A 15,504-nucleotide genomic window follows, 5' to 3' on the forward strand; every position below is an offset into this window, starting at 1 on the left:
AAGTTGCAGTGAATATGGCGTACAAACTAGTATTTATAAAACATAGACTAAAATGGCTGACAATGCAGCTTCCTGGTTCAGGCAGGGGAAGGAGTGCAATGAATCAGGAGGTACTCTTTTTCCTGTCTCAGGATTCTATGCATTTGAAAGCATTTGACCTGCTCCTTGGAGGGGCAATGGAAAGCTCTGACAGTTAAACATTTTAACCTAGCGTAACTATCTAGTTCAGATAGTGTAAAGGTAAGCCATTTCTCAGAAGGGTTCTAATTTGTGCTTTTTGTGTTGACAGCACAGTACTGGCCACACAACTGGTTTCTAAATGATGGAGAAAGTGAAAGACATGCAGCAAAAAACAAAACATTGAACACAGTTCCTTTTAGTGACCTCAAAACCACCTCCAAACCAGTCATTTGTTACGCAGATGTGCTGATCCATAAACAGCCTCTCACTTAGCAGTAAGTGGTCAGCTCAGAACTTCGCTGAGAGTTGCATATGTTGAAAACCACATAAAGCTTCTCAAAAGCATTTAAAAAAAATCTCTTGTTAAAGAGTCCCTGCGTAAACACAACACACTAGTAACAGAGCAGGTTCTTTTTCTAATCTTCACATCACAAATGCCTTTGGTTACCCAGCAGTAATATGTAATCATCTAAAAGGCACTACAAGGTCAATGTATCAAGCTTCATTATTTAAGTTTCAAATAGTATCTGGCCTCTAGCAGCAGCTATTAAGCAACAACACATTGTCAGAAATCCAAGGACAGCAGAGAGAATTCACATTTTTCTTATCTCACAGTAATATGCAAAGTAAGGGAGCTGTACAGCAGAACAACTGGATGTTTTACAACATCACTGAGCTACAATCTTGCAAACATTTAGATAAGCAAATAACTTTATTGCAGATTAACAAGTCTTAGAAGTCAGAGTAGGGTGACCAGATGCCTGGATCTTAGAGTCTTTGTCTTATACAGGCACTTATTCTCCCCCACCCTAGTTTTTCACACTTGATATCTGGTCACCCTAAGTCAAAGGCACACTAATGCTGCCTCCCAAATGTGACTGTGTTCACTCTGACCATTGTTGCTTGAATATATTTATTTATGAAACACTTCATAACCTTTATCTGTAGAATTCCATGCTGCCCATGATATGGTAGGTGCTGCCCAAACAAATACACCAATTATAGAAGTTCCAAAGTCATAGTCATACAAGAACTATTTAATCTTTGCTGAGAAACTGGGCGAGAACCCTGGGGTTTGGTGAAAACAATCAGGTTTTGAATGGATTCACAGACAGAGAATTAGCTGGAATCTACTAACACTGGTTAAAGGGAACAATCAAGAAATAAGACTTTTGGAAAATAAAATAAAATTAAATAAATAAATAAATAAATAAAGCCATCAAGCCTCCCCACCCTATCCAAGAACCCAAACAAAAGACCACAACTGTCCTAAGAATTGTGGATCTGTAATAGGAAACTGAATAGTAACCCTAGCAGTATGATGGTGAAACACTAAGTACAAGATGAAGTAAAATATTTATAAGTCTGAGAGGAAAAAATACTCTGTTTTTAAAGTCTCTCGCATCAGCATCTCATTGAGACTACCGTGAAGAATTCTGGTAAGGTATGTATCAACATAAGTCATTCATAATTTTTTTTAATTGCTCTCTTCTCAGCAGCACACAATTGTGAACTGAAAGAGTATTTGGAGCCAGGACTTCTCCAATGTATAATATTACTTTTTTCAAAGTTATTCTATTATTGTTGTTTTAAATAAAATGCCATCTTGGAACACAACATGCTTTTCAGCAGCCTTCTAAATATTACTATTAAGGATCTGTTCACCCTACAAACCCAGCCATATCAGGGGTCCTGTTCTGACTACAAAGGGTCCCAACTTCCAGAACAGTGGGTAAGACCCTGTCTACACTACAGGTTAGAATGGTGTAAGCAGGTCAGGGGTATAATCCTGTCAGAGCCAGGTTACCCAACAGCTGTATCAGTAGCATGAACAGCTCTTAATCTGAAGGTAAAGAACCAGAAACGGGTCATGAAAAGCAGGGAAACAATTTGTAGTGTCCTTAGCACCACCCATAACTTCCTATTATTTGAAAATTAAATAAGCAAGGTAGCATTTAATAGGTATTATGATATGCTGCCTTTCTACAGTGAGATGAAACAAACTCAATCTCCACTTTGTGGGTGAACAGCTTCCACCTGGTTTATGTAACCAAAATGAGCTACAATGGCTACAAATAAACCTCATGGAAGACACAGTAGAAACAGGCACTTGGGAATAAGGCTGCGGCCACTCAGACAAGGGGGGCTCAGCATAGCTCTCAGGACCCAGGGTTTTGTTTGGAGCAGGTAACTTCGGTTTGGGTGGGACAGTGAAAGGCCTAACGCTGACTTCAGTATATTGTTATTTATTCCTTTACATGTCTGTTCATGAACCCTATTTTAAGGAGTTTCTGAAGTAAGCTTGATATGGATTCATCTATTTGTCTAACTGTGCTCTACTGACACGAGCAAAATATTGAAGACAAGCTAGTCTCATCTCAGCCCGGATTTTCAAGGCAGATTTCACTGACTGCGGAGGTGGGAAGGCTCTCGGTGTAAAACTCCTCGGGCAGACAACGAGCCAGCGCTCGGGCTTGGAGCCTAGCCAGAGGCAGGAGAGACGAGGGGAGTTGGCCGAACGGGCCCAGCTGTGCCTGCGGAAAGGGGCCCCGGGAGCGGAGAAGTGAAGGGGGCTGCGCACGGGCGATGAGCTTCATTCCAAAGCCGCGTTCACCAACGGGTCAGCACGTCCAGAGACAACGGGCACCGGGAGCCTGACGCCTCCTGCCCCTTGGCCCAGCAGCCGGCGACCGGGGGCGCAGCTCGGCGCGTTACTTTTCACAGCGGGGGCCCGGAGCACGGCCCGGGGGGGGGGCAGCAGCCCCCTGGGCCCGGCCTCTCGCCTGCGGGCGGGGGGCGCTTACCCAGCAGCGGCGACGGGTCGGGGCAGTCCGGCAGCGGCCCGGGCGGGGCGCGGGAGCTGTTGGCCGGGCCCGGGCTGGGCGGCGGCGGCCCGGGCTGGGCGCGGGCGGCCCCCGGGCTGCGCGGCGGCGGCTCGGGGCTGCGCGGCGGGCGCAGGTCGCCGCTGCCCGCCAGGTAGTAGAGCAGCGTGGCCGAGAGGTGCAGGGCGCAGAAGACGACGAGCAGGCGGCAGGCCCGCTGCAGCGAGGTGCCGGGCAGGGCCCCGCCGCCCTGCGCCTCCTTCATCCTGGCGCGCTCAGCCGCGCGGGCGCATCCCGCAGTCCCGCTGCCGGGCCGGGCCGGGCCGGGCTCCTCCCCCTGCGGCGGGGAACCGGGCTGGGCGGGGGCGGAGCGAGCCGGTCCCCCCTTGCTCGGTCCCCGCTGTCCACACCCGCCAGCCCGCGCGCCAGGGGGAGGGTCGCAGTCGTGCTGGCGGCGATGGGGGCTGGAACCAGGCGGGACGTCTCCGTGTGGCGCTGCTGCCGCGCCCGCGGGGGCCAGGCAGTGGCAGAGGTGAAGCCACCTGGCCAGAGCCCTGAGCCGAGCGGGCTTGAGGAGAGGGGGAGAGGCGGGGCCTGACCTCCAGTGCTTGTGGGGCCTGCGCCGCCACGGCTCCAGGGGAGTGCTGGGCAAAGCCAGCCAGAGGCGGGGGTCACAGCACGGAGGATGTGGCCAGTGGCAGAGGGTCGGAGGTGGAGCTGTGTTTGCCCCTGAGGCCTGCTCTGTGCTGGAAAACTAGTTGCGCCCAGCTCCTGAGCAGCCTAGTTAAACTGACCCGAGTCCAGTGTAGACAGCGCTAGACTGACGCACAGATTCTTCCATCGACCGGGACAGATTCTTCCATCCACCCTGAAGCCGCCTCTTGGGGAGGTGGATCCCCAGGCCAGTAGGGACCCCTCCCATCTGCACAGGTGGCGTCTGCACTGAGGCACTATAGTCCTGTCGCATTTTAAGGGCAGACAAGGCTAAGACATGGAGCTGGAGCCACAAATTAGGGCATCCAAATAGATGTACAGTTGAATGCCAGTAACTGGGGCCTGTGGTAGTTACAGTTAAAAGCAGAGAGTTGGGTACTGGAAGGGAAAAGGTGGAATGTAAAAGTGGAGAGAGTAGAGTGCTGACCCTTGTGGGACTCTGAAGATGGGGCAGATGAATTGTCACTTCAGAGTAAGAGGCCCAAGGACAGCAGAGAGCCGGGTACCTGCTTGGATATGAAAACAGCCAGGGTGATAGACTGGGCCAGTGTCCTGGCCATGTTTATTCACTGTACACACAGGAGTAGGCTGCAAGTGAAACCCTTATGGAAATATATTGGCGGGTGAAAGAGTTCAGCTGCTTTGCCTTTATTCCATTGATAATGCCTACTTCTGATGTAGTGTGTCTCATCGATGGAGCTTAAAACACTTCACAAAGGAGAGCAGTGTCAATATCCCCATTGTACAGTTGGGGAAACTGAGGCACAGAGGTTGTTTTATGTGAATAGCGATACATATTGGCAGATGAAAGAGAGTTGGGAAAGCAGTTGGTGATAAGAGTGATAACAAAGGGTGCAAGGGTGTGGAGATGGGCTCAAGCTGTAGGGGAAAGGAGGTCAAGAGAGGCAGTGTCTTCTTTAAAGCACTGTGTAATGTCGGGACGTAGTAGGAAGGAGGCCAGTGTGGGAGGCAGACTGCAGTGCTTCAGGGAGGAGATGTGATCAGATAGAGCAGGCGTTCTCAAACTTCATTGCACCAAGACAACAAAAATTACTACACAACCCCAGAAGTGGGGACTGAAACCTGAGCCTGCCCAAGCCCCACCACCCTCATCGAGGGTGGGTAGGGGCCAAAGCTGAACAGGCAGGAGGCGTGTAACCTGAGTCCCACTGCCCCAGGTGATGGTGCTCGGGCTTTGGCTTTGGCCCTGGGCCCCAGCAAGTTTAAGCCTGCCCTGATGATCTCATTAAAATGGGGCTGCAACCCACTTTGGGGTCCTGACCCACAGTTTGAGAACCACCGATATAGAGCAATAGACCACAAAGCCTGTTCATTTCACTGTGTCTGGAAACACAGACAGCTGACTTCTGAAATTGGACTGCAGCTGTTTTCAGCTAATCCTGTGGAACAGAGAGCTGTGTTACTCATATGCAGTAAGATAATGTCACACCCATAACACATAATGTACCATAACACACCTGGAAGCTGTCTGTGTGATCGGATTTAACCCTTCTAATGTTCTCGGTCTAGCTGACCCCAATGCTTACAACAATATGAAGAACATTTTTTATGCCAACACCCGTTCCTCTTCTCACGAAGGATGAAGTCAATCTTTCCCCATTGGTTTTATCACCTTCCAGTTGTGGGTTTTGTGTAGCAAAAAAAGTCACTAAAAACATAATGGGGTAAGTTTGACCCCTCAATGTTAGTTAATGGGGAAAATGAAAGTCTTTGGTGGGGGGGGGGGTCTCTTGGACCCCAAACATATATGCAAGTGTAAATAAAGCATGATAGGCAAACCACTGCCTCTTCTTTAAGTATTCTCAGACTATGATGTGGACTGTGATGTTAGCATTGGTCTTGTCTGAATACCTGTTGTGGTTTTAGAGTAGTGAAAAAAGTCACTCAAAAGGCATTGGGGGTCAGTTAGACCCCAAATTAATGATGTAGTGTTCCAGCATCTGATTGTTTTTACATTGAGGCCACTGTTATGATAGGATCACATGAACCTTTCAGTATGGTCTTTAGCATCATAGTGTTAGTGTTTTTTGTTTGTTTTTTTTAAAAAAGCACCAAAAGTGTTGTGGGATCTGTGAGACCCCAGATGACATTTGCCTCAGATATCAGCACAACTGTCAGCAAATTGAGTATCTTTGATGATAACACTGTGAAACTGATTTTCTGGGAAGCTTATGCTTGCTAGGAAGCGTTTCTGGAGAAGCCATAATTGTCATACGTTTTCTGACAAGCTCACACTTTACAGACTCTGCTGGGGCTGACTCACTGTTGCGTTGCACATGCACACTGCATGTCTCAGTGCACAGATTGTTTGGATTTTGTTGACCCATACATGGCATAATAGTAGTTAAGTGCTGGAATAAATTGCCTAGGGAGGTTATGGAATCGCTGTCATTGGAGATTTTTAAGAGTAGGTTGGATATCCACCTGTCAGGCATGGTCTAGATAATACTTAGTCCTGTCTTGAGTGCAGAGGGCTGGACTAGATGAGCTCTCGAGGTCCCTTCCTGCCCTACAATTCCATGATTCTATTATTCTAAGTCTCTGAGTAAGAAATGGATGTTTCTCAGGGACCTGAGTACAGAAATGGTGAAACCACTGGTGCAGGAAAGGAACATTGCAGTCTTGCCTCAGGCTTCTAGGGAAGCAGCATCTAGTGTGCTGGGTACTGATCCAGAGCCTAAGAAATGAGCAAGATGTTACATCTGTTCCAAAGAAAGACACAAAAAAAACACATGAAAAATATGTGAAGTGTGAAATCTTTGTATGTTTAGAGCAATCACCTATTCCTCCCTTAGTTCAAAGCGGTAGACCATTTACTACCACTTTGTTACATTTGTGCCCTTTATATTGTTGCAATTGCTATCTATTTTCATTGTGTAAACATGGGGTCACTTAGTCCTGACAACTATGTTAAGTGTGTAGCTTTTTTTAAATGTGTTTGACCATGATGTCAGTTAGACCCAACACAAGTCCAGTGTAGTGTGCTTCTGAATCTAGGAAAGTTTTAATTGATTCATGGCTTTATAGTTCACTGGCTACAGTAAAGTCAATGTTATATGCATCCGATGTGCGTCCCCCCCCCAATTTTGACATATTAGAGGTCTCCAACACCCCAGTGTGGAAATAGTTGGGTGATTTTTAGTTGAGTTAAATACTTAGGCCATATAGATTGTAAAGTTTGGTCAATGCAAGTTACATTTGTGTTCAGCCTCTGACATTTGATGTTGCTCAGACACATGCTCACTTGACTGCTTGCATCAGCATTGCACAGTAGTCACCAGGAATGCTTGTGTCAATGCAAAAGCAGTGACCAGCATTCCATGCACCACCATCCAGTGCCATGTCTTTTGGGGGAGTTTTTGCAATGTGTTCTTGTTTGAAATAAGTCATGCAGAGATCTTTGGGAGCTGAGGGTTAAGTACCCAGCATGCATCTTTCTCCATCCCATAATATCATCCCTATCCCATAATGTTCACACTTTTTTTTTCAAAATTCCACAAACCCATGCAGCGTTTTTTGGTGATGGTCAACTCTAAGAGAAGCATGGAGTCTACAGAACTCTGCCCTAATCTCATGAATGTTGTAAATACAGAATGTATGATTCTCTTGTATTTTCAGCGTCCCAGGAAGTACCACAGCAATGGGGGACATGATGATTTCTTCAAGCACAGTTTGCTGAGGGATATAGCAAATATCAATTCAAGGTGGTTGTTGTGGCATTCACATAGCTGTAGATGGTAGAATGCTGCTTCTGGCCCCAAGAAATGAACACTGAGTAATGGGATTGCATCATAATGCAGGTCTGGTTGATGAGCAGTGGCTGCAGAACTTCTGGATGCAACATGCCAAATTCCTGGATCTGCGCACTGGGCTCCCCCTAACCCTCCAGAACAGGGATACCAGAACAAGAGCTGTACTGACAGTGGAGAACCAAGGGGTGATCGCACTGAGGAAACTTACAATGCCAGATTTCTACTAGTCAGTGGGAAATAATTTTGGATTTGGAAAATCTGCTGTGGGAGACGTAGTTATGCCAGTGCGTGAGGCCATTAATCATCTCCTGCTATGTGAGACCGTGACTTGCCAATGTGCAGGATATAGTGGATGGATTTGCAGCAGTGGGGTTCCTGATCTGCAATGGGGGCCATAGATGGCATGCATATCCCTATTTTTTCACCAGACCACCTTGCCCGAGAGTGCATCTACAGAAAAGACTATTTTTCTATGAAAGCAGCAAAGAGTCCTGTGGCACCTTATAGATTAACAGACATATTGGAGCATGAGCTTTTGTGGGTGAATACCCACTTCTATGGTTAGGCAAGCGGTGGTGGGTCACCAGGGATGCTTTGACATCAGTGTGGGTTGGTCAGGGGAGAGGTGCATAACGTTTGCAACTCTAAGAACATGGGGCTGTTCAGAATGCTGCAATCAGGAACTTTCTTTCCTGACCAGCAGATTACTGGCGATATTGAAATGCCAGTGGACCCACCCTACCCCTTGCTCTCCTGGCTCATGAAGCTGTACACCAGCCACCCAGGGAAGAGTCAACTACTGGCTCAGCTGGTGCAGAATGGCAGTTGAATGTACTTTGATACATTGAAAGGTTGCAGGCATTGTTTACTCACTAGATTGGACCTCAGTGAGAAAAGTATCCCAATGTTGCTGCTGTGTCCTGCATAATATCTTTGAAGCAAAGTGGGGAAAAGATGCTGCCAGGTTAAAGTGGAGCAGCTGTTGGCTGAGTTTGAACAGCCAGATGCAAGAGCAATTATGAGAGCTCAACATGGAACTATGCAGTTGAGAGAGTCTTTAGAAGAGCGCTTTAACAATCAGCCTCAATAGAGTTCCGGGCTGATCTGCTCTCTAGGCCTGGAGCTCTGGGTGCTGTTTGGAATTGTGTCATTCCTGCTGTACGTTTATAAATAGGATGGTGTGTTTTCTGGAAGCAATACATTATATGGAGCTTCCTGTACATTTATAGAAGTTAGACTGTGTGTTTTCCTTGACCTATGAGCTTTGTGGTCGTTACTCAGGGACTTTTTGATGCCAGCTGGCAGAGGGCACAGGGAGTGCATAGGATTTTACAGGAATCCCCTGTGTCGGATAGATACATACTTCACTAAAGGGTGTCCTGTGAGGTCTCTACTGAGAGTCAGTTGCCCACTGGTCCTCATAATCCCTGTGAAATGTACATAAGGATAATATTTAAGGAGTTGTGTTTCTATACTGAAAGTTATATTCTAAAGGCAGATAACTAGGAGGTGGCATCTCTCAGACAGGTTCCCTTCAGACAAGGGGTAAGAGATGCTTATCTCCCTATTTGGTCATTGTGTATTGTGTGTCTCACGGTGTGTGTCTATTTGCATACTGAGTCAGATGCTGATTAAGAGATTGTGAAATTTACAAAAAGTGGGTATACAGGAAAAATCAGCAGGGAGCATCCTGCTTATGAATAAAGACTGGATTGTTCTGATGTCTGTAGGGTGCAAACAGATCTGGGTTCTTTTACCAAGAAGGCAAACTGGCAGCATAACTTGTCTCATGAATGGACACAATTACAGCCAAGCCTGGCTGTAAGACACTGGAAGGACATTGGGTGAACTTTGCTTTATAAGACATGAAAGGATCTAATTCAGTAAGTCCAGGCTCTAGAACGTCTGCTATGATTTTACTTTGTGTAACCATTTGTTTCAAATACTTTTACTCGCTGCTTCTTGAGTCTTTATACTTTGTTACATCTGTACTTGATTTGACTCTGAATGTATCTAAATGCTTTGTGTTATGCGGAATGATGATCTGAGGTGGAACTGGCAAGCTGAGGTGCCCAGTTTCTTTGGGAGCAGCAAATCTGTGAATACTGTGGGTGTCCAGTGGACCAGGGTCTGGACACTCCAGGGAGGCACAGAGGACTCGAGGGCTGGAGTGTTCCAGTCTCTAATCTGCAGAGTGACAGATAGGCCTGCGAGGCCTAGAGGGCAGCACTTGCGTTGCCTGTGGCCGTTATGGAGTCGGGGTGCTGATCCCTGGCAGGTGCAGACAAGGCTTCCTCATGTCAGGGAAGGTGGTAGCAAGGGGCCTCGCTGGCCTGGGAGCCCCCGGGAAGTGTCATAGTGATGCTGTACAGTGACAAGTACGGTGTTCTTTGGGTACTGCTCTGCATTCTTCACTATGGGTTGTGAACTAATAAAGAAAATTTCATTTTAAAAAATTGTTTTTCTGCACAGTTTTTGCTACTCAGTAATGTGTAAGTAACAGGCAATGGAATGCAAACTTCTAACATAGATTAACGGAACAGAACCTGAACGTGGGCAAGAGGGCAAACGTTTCAGTGCCCAAATGTAGTCTCTTGTGATTCTCACAGGTCAGTGAATGTAAACTGTGGTTTTCCTTTCTTTCCCGCGATGTGGAGGGGTAGGGGTAGGAATGTGACCCAGGATGCCTACATGGCATGAGGGGGAGCATAGGGAGCTGCCAAGTTCTCTAAGAACTGTAAAGAGTGGAGAGTCCAGGATTTTTGGACCTGTATGTGAACCAGGGTCTGCAACATGTGTGTTTGTGCCTGAGCAGACCCATTATGTCCTGGTGCATGTTCCTCTCCTCTTCCTGCTGGGCCTTTCTTCTGTCTGTTAGGTCTTTCTCCAGGCCATCTGCCTTGTCCGCCCTCCAGGCCCTTTGTTGGTGGTCCAGTGCAGCACTGGCTTGTAGGATATACTAAACATACCCTCTCTAGGTCTCATCAGAGTCAGGTGTTCTGTGGGTGCTGCGGGGGCAGCACTCAAGGCCGCAGTGCCAGACGTTGCTGATGTAGCCTTGGATTTACAGTCACAACAGAAACGGGGGGAAGGATAATTCAGTGGTTTGAGCATTGGCCTGCTAAACCCAGGGTTGTGAGATCAATCCTTGAGGGGACCATTTAGGGATCTGGGGCAAAAATCTGTCTGGGGATTGGTCCTGCCTTGAGCAGGGGGTTGGACTAGATGACCTCCTGAGGTCCCTGCCAACCCTGATATTCTGTGAAAGGGAAATGCATGTTTCAAAATTCCCTTCCCTTATTTCCATAAGACATATCTATGGACATGTCACCTTTGGAGCACCTCTGCGCTGAACGGCACCCCAGCCATGGTGAGATGGGGCACCAGAGGCAAGGTGGGGGGAAGGAATTTCAGTTGCATGAAACAATAACATTTTGGTCCCTACTCAGTGGGGGGAAGGCACTGAATATTGGCACTATTTTCCACAGGCGGTGATGGTTTTAGCCGATATCTCTTGAGGGTCGCAAAGGCACAGAGAGCACAGCTGCTACTGGGGTCCTGGAGTTGCTTGGGCCCATATTTTGTTAGCCTTTTTACTGTAATTGTGCCAGCTGAACTCACTGTACAATGGTGACCTGCCGCAGAGGAAGAAATAAGGCACTCTCCCTAGAAACCTTCGGGAGAGGAATGTAAGAACGGCCATACTGGGTCAGACCAACGTCCATCCAGCCATAGGTGCCTACTCTGTAGGTGCTCCAGGGCTGGAACAGGGTTTGGGGAAGGAGTGGAGTTAGGGTGGGGCTCAGTGGGGGTTGAAAATTAGAAGCACCTAATCCGTCTAGCCCAGTATCCAGTTTTCCTACAGTGGCCAGTGCCAGATGCACCAGAGGGAATGAACACAACAGACAATCACCAAATGATCCATCCCCTGTTGCCCATTCCCAGCTTCTGACAGACAGAAGCTAGGGACACCATCCCTGCCCATCCCAGCTAATGGCCATTGATGGAGCTATCCTCCATGAATTTATCTAGTTCTTTTTTAAACCCTGTTATAGTCTTGGTCTTCACAACATCCTCTGGCAAGAAGTTTCACAGGTTGACTGCATTGTGTGAGGAAATACTTCCTTTTGTTTGTTTTAAACCTGCTGCCTATTTCATCAAAAGTTTCATCAGGTCTCTCAGGAGGATACAGTGGACATCCCTAGTATATAAACTGCTCAGCATGCTCCCCCTTCCCACAACCCAAGAGGGGAGTGAAAAGCAGATTACCAACTCTACCTCTGTTTGTTTTACTGCTATCTCTTCTTATACAATAAAACAATGAAAAGTAGATTTGTGCGTCTTGTTAGCTTGGAGATAGGCCATGTGCCATCTTTATATTTAAGTGCTGTAAGGGGAAATGCATGCATATCCTTATCTGAGGTCCCTTCCCCTTCATTGGGATCATCCCTGTTTGGCTGGTGAAACAGGTAGACTGTGGCTGAGTCTCAAGCAGGTCCTGGCTCACAGCATAGCTGGAGCCCCTTACTATTGTGATGTTGCACTCTGTGATTTATAAAAATATGCTAATGAGTGTGAATATAATATAACTGGAATATGCTTCATGCAAAAGGTCTCTTGTAAGGTATCATTACAAAGCTTATAATCTACTGAGTGTGGTTATCCAATTTGTATGTATGTATTGTGATAGACCCAGGCCAGTTGGGAACAGCAGAGTAGCAGAAGGCAGATATCCTGGCCACGAGATAAGCAGTTTTCTGTACCCTGAGTGACCAGAGCAGGGGCTGCTCCAGGCTAATGAGAACACCTGACTCCAATTAACCTGCAAAGAGTCTGGTGAGACCATTAAGCTAATGTCACCACCTGACTCTAAGGCCCCTCTGATACTATAAAAAGAGCTCACTCTAGTCAGACTGGGGAAAGCCAGGGAACCAGAGGAGAGGAAGTGCGGCTGAAGGGCTGATCAATGACGACACCCTCAAGCCATCTGTAAGGGTGAAGAAGGGCGAAGCAGGAGAGCTGTGGGGAAGTGGCTCAGGGTAATGTAGCAACTCTGTCAGTGAAAGGTTGGCTGCCAACAGCTGCTACCATTAGGGTCCCTGGGCTGGAACCCAGAGTAGAGGGCAGGCCCAGGTTCCCGCCAACCCACCACTACAGGAACATCTCCTAGGAGGGGAAGACAGGTCCCTGCCAGGACAGGAGGCTAAAATGTTTTGGTACCAGGACATAGGAGCAACAGAGACTGTGGGAGTTCTTTCACCAACCTCCTTGCTGGCTTATGATGAAAAGGGTTCAGTAGACTGTAACCCTGGCCCTAGAGAGAGAAGGGCTACGTGGGGGGTTGCAGTGAGCCTCTGAGGCTAGCGTAAACCACCTGGAAGCGCGAGACCCACAGGGACAAGGTCAGAGCTCTGCCACAGTATCATTCTTGTATCTGAAACTAGAAATATGAAATATAACTCTGAGGTTCTATCATAACTATGCGAAGTGTGGGCCATTAATGGGCAGAAATTGGGCTTAGTTTTGGCTTAACTGGCATGTGAGTTGGTTATTGGCTAGTTTTTGGCTTGTAGGTTGTTTCTTCATTTTTTAGATCAGCTCCCAGCAAGCGGGGTAAGGAGGGGCAAGGGGCAAGGCAGGGAGAGAATCAGGGTGCACAGCGGACCCCCACCACAGTCCCTGACTGCACACGGGGGGGGGGGGTCTAGTCACATAGAGTGTGGGGTTCCTAGGGACTTGCTTGTTTTGGCCTTGTTTTGAAATGGGATTTGCTTGATTATTGGCTTATTGTGAAAGTTGGGTGTTTATTTACTGCATGAATGTTGGCTACTGTGTCTGATACGGTTTTAATGAAAAGGAACTGAAGGCCCAGCCATCACCGCATCCCGGGGTACAGGCCCAGCCATCACCACGTCCCAGGGGACAGGCCCAGCCAGCTACACGCGCCGGGGAACAGGCCCAGCCATCACCACGTCCCGGGGAACAGGCCCAGCCAGCTACACGCGCCCCGGGGGACAGGCCCAGCCAGCTACACGCGCCCCGGGGGACAGGCCCAGCCAGCTACACGCGCCCCGGGGGACAGGCCCAGCCATCACCGCATCCCGGGGGACAGGCCCAGCCAGCTCCACATGCCGGGGGACAAGCCCAGCCTTCACCGCGTCCCGGGGGACAAGCCCAGCCAGCTACACATCCCGGGGGACAAGCCAGCTATCACCACGTCCCGCGGAACAAGCCCAGCCGTCACCACGTCCCGGGAGACAGGCCCAGAAAAGTTTTACCAATCCCAAAGGATCGGACACTTTCCCTCCCAGGTAATTGAATATTCCAGATTTTACCCAAATACACGCTACAGCCAATTCTTATTAACTAAACTAAAAAATTTTAAAAAACAAAAGTGTGTATTGTTAAAACATCAATACACATACAGATGTGAGTTCAATTCATTTAGGTGCAGATTCATAGCAAAGATGGTGAGCTTTGTACTTGCAAAGAGTTCTTTCAGAAATAGTTCATAGGTTATAGTCCAATGTCCAAATATCATATTCAGGGTGTCCCAGCATAACTGGGACCTCAGTATTGTGACTCAAACTTCCCCTGATAAAGCCTAAGCAGATCTGAGATGACAGAATCAGGGCCTAAGGATCTTTTATACAATTTCATATCTTTTGACAAGTTGGGAGTTCAAAAGGTTATTAAATGACTTTGAAGGCAGTCCATCACTGGTTCTAGATATAAAATTAACATAAGGCTATTTGCTTGTTCCTCCACCATTTACAGATTATTTGCTATACATTTCAAAGAAAGATGAATACGGAGATATCCCGTGTTTACAATTTCTTTTAAATGCTAAGATGCTCTTTTGACCTCTGAATTATCAGACTACAGCATAGATGGGGATTGTTGATTACATTGTTGACCCTATTCATGTATATGTAAATACACAAAAACACAAACGTTATCTCCCTACATGTTTTGGAGGGGTTATTTATTTTGCAGGATATTTAACCCTTTCTAGCCATGCATCACAACAGCCATGCCAGGTTACCCCAGCTGAGGCTCAGGCCCAGACAGTTTTGATGGAGGGCCACTGTCAATTTTCACTAGCATCCAGTAAGGGATGCACAATCTGCTCTGAGGGACTCCAGTGGACACCCCGGACACAACTCTGATAGGGCTCGTCTCAGTGTTGGATGCCGTAGGGCCATAGTTCTAAAGTACTCAGGCACCTAACAATGCAGATAGATGCCCAGTGGGCTTTTCAAAAGCACCTAAGGAAATTAGAGGCCTAAATCCCATTGGGCTTGGCATTCAATGGGATTTCAATGGGAGTTAGGCATCTCACCTGCTTAGGCACTTGTGTAAATCCCAGTAGGTGCCTATCTGCATCTTTAGGTACCTAAATATCTTGGTAGATGTGGACCCGATCCAAGGTCAAGTAAAATGTTATAGAGTAAGAGAGAGTCCTTGCCCACTGCTCTGTTCTCTTCTGTCAGCAGGGCAGGTGTCCCTACATGCGGTGTGTCTGTGCCACATGCTGAGTGCTAGCACAGAGTACACGGGGAACCGCAGGGTGTCGGGGAGACGGGAGTGCAGAGAGGGCTTTCTGTGGTGAGAGGGCAGAGAGGTGATCCCAATGGAGACTGGAGACATGCACACCTGGTGACTGTCTGCCCAGCAGAGTGGAGTGATACCAGCCCAGACCCGACCTCAGTGCCATTGCCACACTTTGCTCCCGCCTGTGACCACGCCCAGGGTGTCCAGGATTCCTGCTGGGCTCCTCAATGGCACTCAGACTCCTCATCACCCCTTCCAGGCTGGCCAAAGCGTCGCTCCTTCCCCTCTGTGCTTGGCTCGTTACACCCTTGTACCTTCTTCTCTCAGCCTCTCGGCAGACACGTTTGAGTGGAGACACACCAGCACCCCTGGGTAAGGAGAGATTTACACTGCAAGATTAGTGGGTGGAGCAGGCCCCACATGCTCATGAAGCTGCCTCCAGTGTGTCCTGTTCTCCTCCT

The 15,504-nt window shown here is 47.9% G+C and overlaps 1 protein-coding gene across 1 annotated transcript in view; it reads right to left on the reverse strand.

The window, feature by feature from the left end:
• Positions 1–3,282, reverse strand: part of B4GALT1 (beta-1,4-galactosyltransferase 1) — a 69,547-nt gene extending 66,265 nt beyond the window's left edge. The window contains exon 1 of the mRNA XM_030567738.1: positions 2,985–3,282. Coding sequence (XP_030423598.1) covers positions 2,985–3,267 — 283 coding nt within the window. The 5' untranslated portion in view covers positions 3,268–3,282. The remainder of the gene's footprint in view (positions 1–2,984) is intronic.
• Between the last annotated feature and the right edge of the window lie 12,222 nt (positions 3,283–15,504).

Source organism: Gopherus evgoodei, chromosome 6, assembly GCF_007399415.2.
Source record: "Gopherus evgoodei ecotype Sinaloan lineage chromosome 6, rGopEvg1_v1.p, whole genome shotgun sequence".
NCBI classification, from domain to species: domain Eukaryota; kingdom Metazoa; phylum Chordata; order Testudines; family Testudinidae; genus Gopherus; species Gopherus evgoodei.